Source organism: Aplysia californica, unplaced genomic scaffold (genome assembly GCF_000002075.1).
Source record: "Aplysia californica isolate F4 #8 unplaced genomic scaffold, AplCal3.0 scaffold01820, whole genome shotgun sequence".
Lineage (NCBI taxonomy): Eukaryota > Metazoa > Mollusca > Gastropoda > Aplysiida > Aplysiidae > Aplysia > Aplysia californica.
Genome location: NW_004799090.1, coordinates 20,727 through 21,986, shown reverse-complemented (window position 1 = coordinate 21,986; position 1,260 = coordinate 20,727). Strand labels below are relative to the sequence as shown.

At 39.0% G+C, this 1,260-nt stretch overlaps 1 protein-coding gene across 1 annotated transcript in view; it reads left to right on the top strand.

Annotated features, from left to right (window-relative positions):
- Window positions 1-1,260, top strand: part of LOC101855771 (transmembrane protease serine 9) — a gene marked incomplete at its 5' end in the record, with an annotated part of 27,647 nt that overhangs the window by 11,656 nt on the left and 14,731 nt on the right. Inside the window, one exon of the mRNA XM_035973709.1 lies at window positions 50-163. Within this exon, the coding sequence (XP_035829602.1) occupies window positions 50-163 (114 nt within the window). The remainder of the gene's footprint in view (window positions 1-49; window positions 164-1,260) is intronic.

Genomic DNA, 1,260 nt, shown 5'->3' with positions numbered 1-1,260 from the left:
CCCCCCACCCTCTCCCCATCCAAAAACACGCACTCTCCCCATCCCCCAGGCCCGGAGGTACCAGAAAAGGACAAAAAGATAATGGCTTCATCCTGCCGCCTCCCTACGCTGCTCATTGCTTGTGTGATGTCTTCATGCTCGCCGTCTGCCGTACCGCCGACAGGTCAGTGTGCTTTTTTTTAGTGAGAGTTTTTAGTTTTGGCAAAGAGTTTTACGGCACTTGCAACACAGATAGGTCATATAAATGCCGAAAAGTCAAAGGTTTTTTTTTTTTAACGGCACTTGCAAAACGAACAGGTCATATTATGTGTCGAATAGTAAATTTTTTTTTACAGCACTTGCAACACGAATAGGTCATAGATAAGTGTGAAATAGTAAAAGTTTTACGGCACTTGCAACACAATTAGGTCGTATAAGTTCCGTAGAGAAGGACCAAAAAAGAAATAATGGCTTCATCCTGTCGTCTCCCTACGCTGCTCATTGCTTGTTTGATGTCTTCATGCTCGACGTCTGCCGTACCGCCGACAGGTCAGTGTGCTTGTGTTAGTCAGAGATTTTAGTTTCAGTTTTAGCAAGCGTTTTTAGTTTTGGCAAGAGTTTTACGGCACTTGCAACACGAATAGGTCATATGTGAAGAATAATAAATATTTTTACGGCTCTTGGAACACAAATGTGTCATAATATAAGAGCCAAATAGTAAAAGTTTTACTGCACTTGCACCACGAATAGGTCATAATATGTATCGAATAGTAGTAAAAGTTTACGGCACTTGCAACAAGAAAGTGTCATAAGAGTCAAATAGTAAAAGTTGATGGCACTTGCAACACAAATAGGTTAAATAAGTGTCAAATAGTAAATTTTTTTACGGCATTTGTAACACTAATTAATGTGTCATATAAGTGCCAAATAGTAAAAGTTTTACGGCACTTGCAGCACAAATTTATAGGTCAGATAAGTGCCAAATAGTAAGTAGTATAATTTTGATAGAGAAAATATAGCATTAATTGCTTTCTGCCTTCATGGTGTTTATACTTTATAGTAACTCAAAATAGCCCAAAATGTCAGATAGAACCTAGCAATTCAGAGGTAGCAGGTGTGGACGATTTGTGGATAATTCTGGTGGGTGGTGAGGAAAACCTGCGTAATGACTGGTGTTGTGCAAAGCTCAGTTTGGTAAATGCATGTGTGTAGGTGGGAGGTACAAACATTTTTAGCTTTCCAAGGTGTGAAAAGATTGACAGGCTGTAATATATATATATA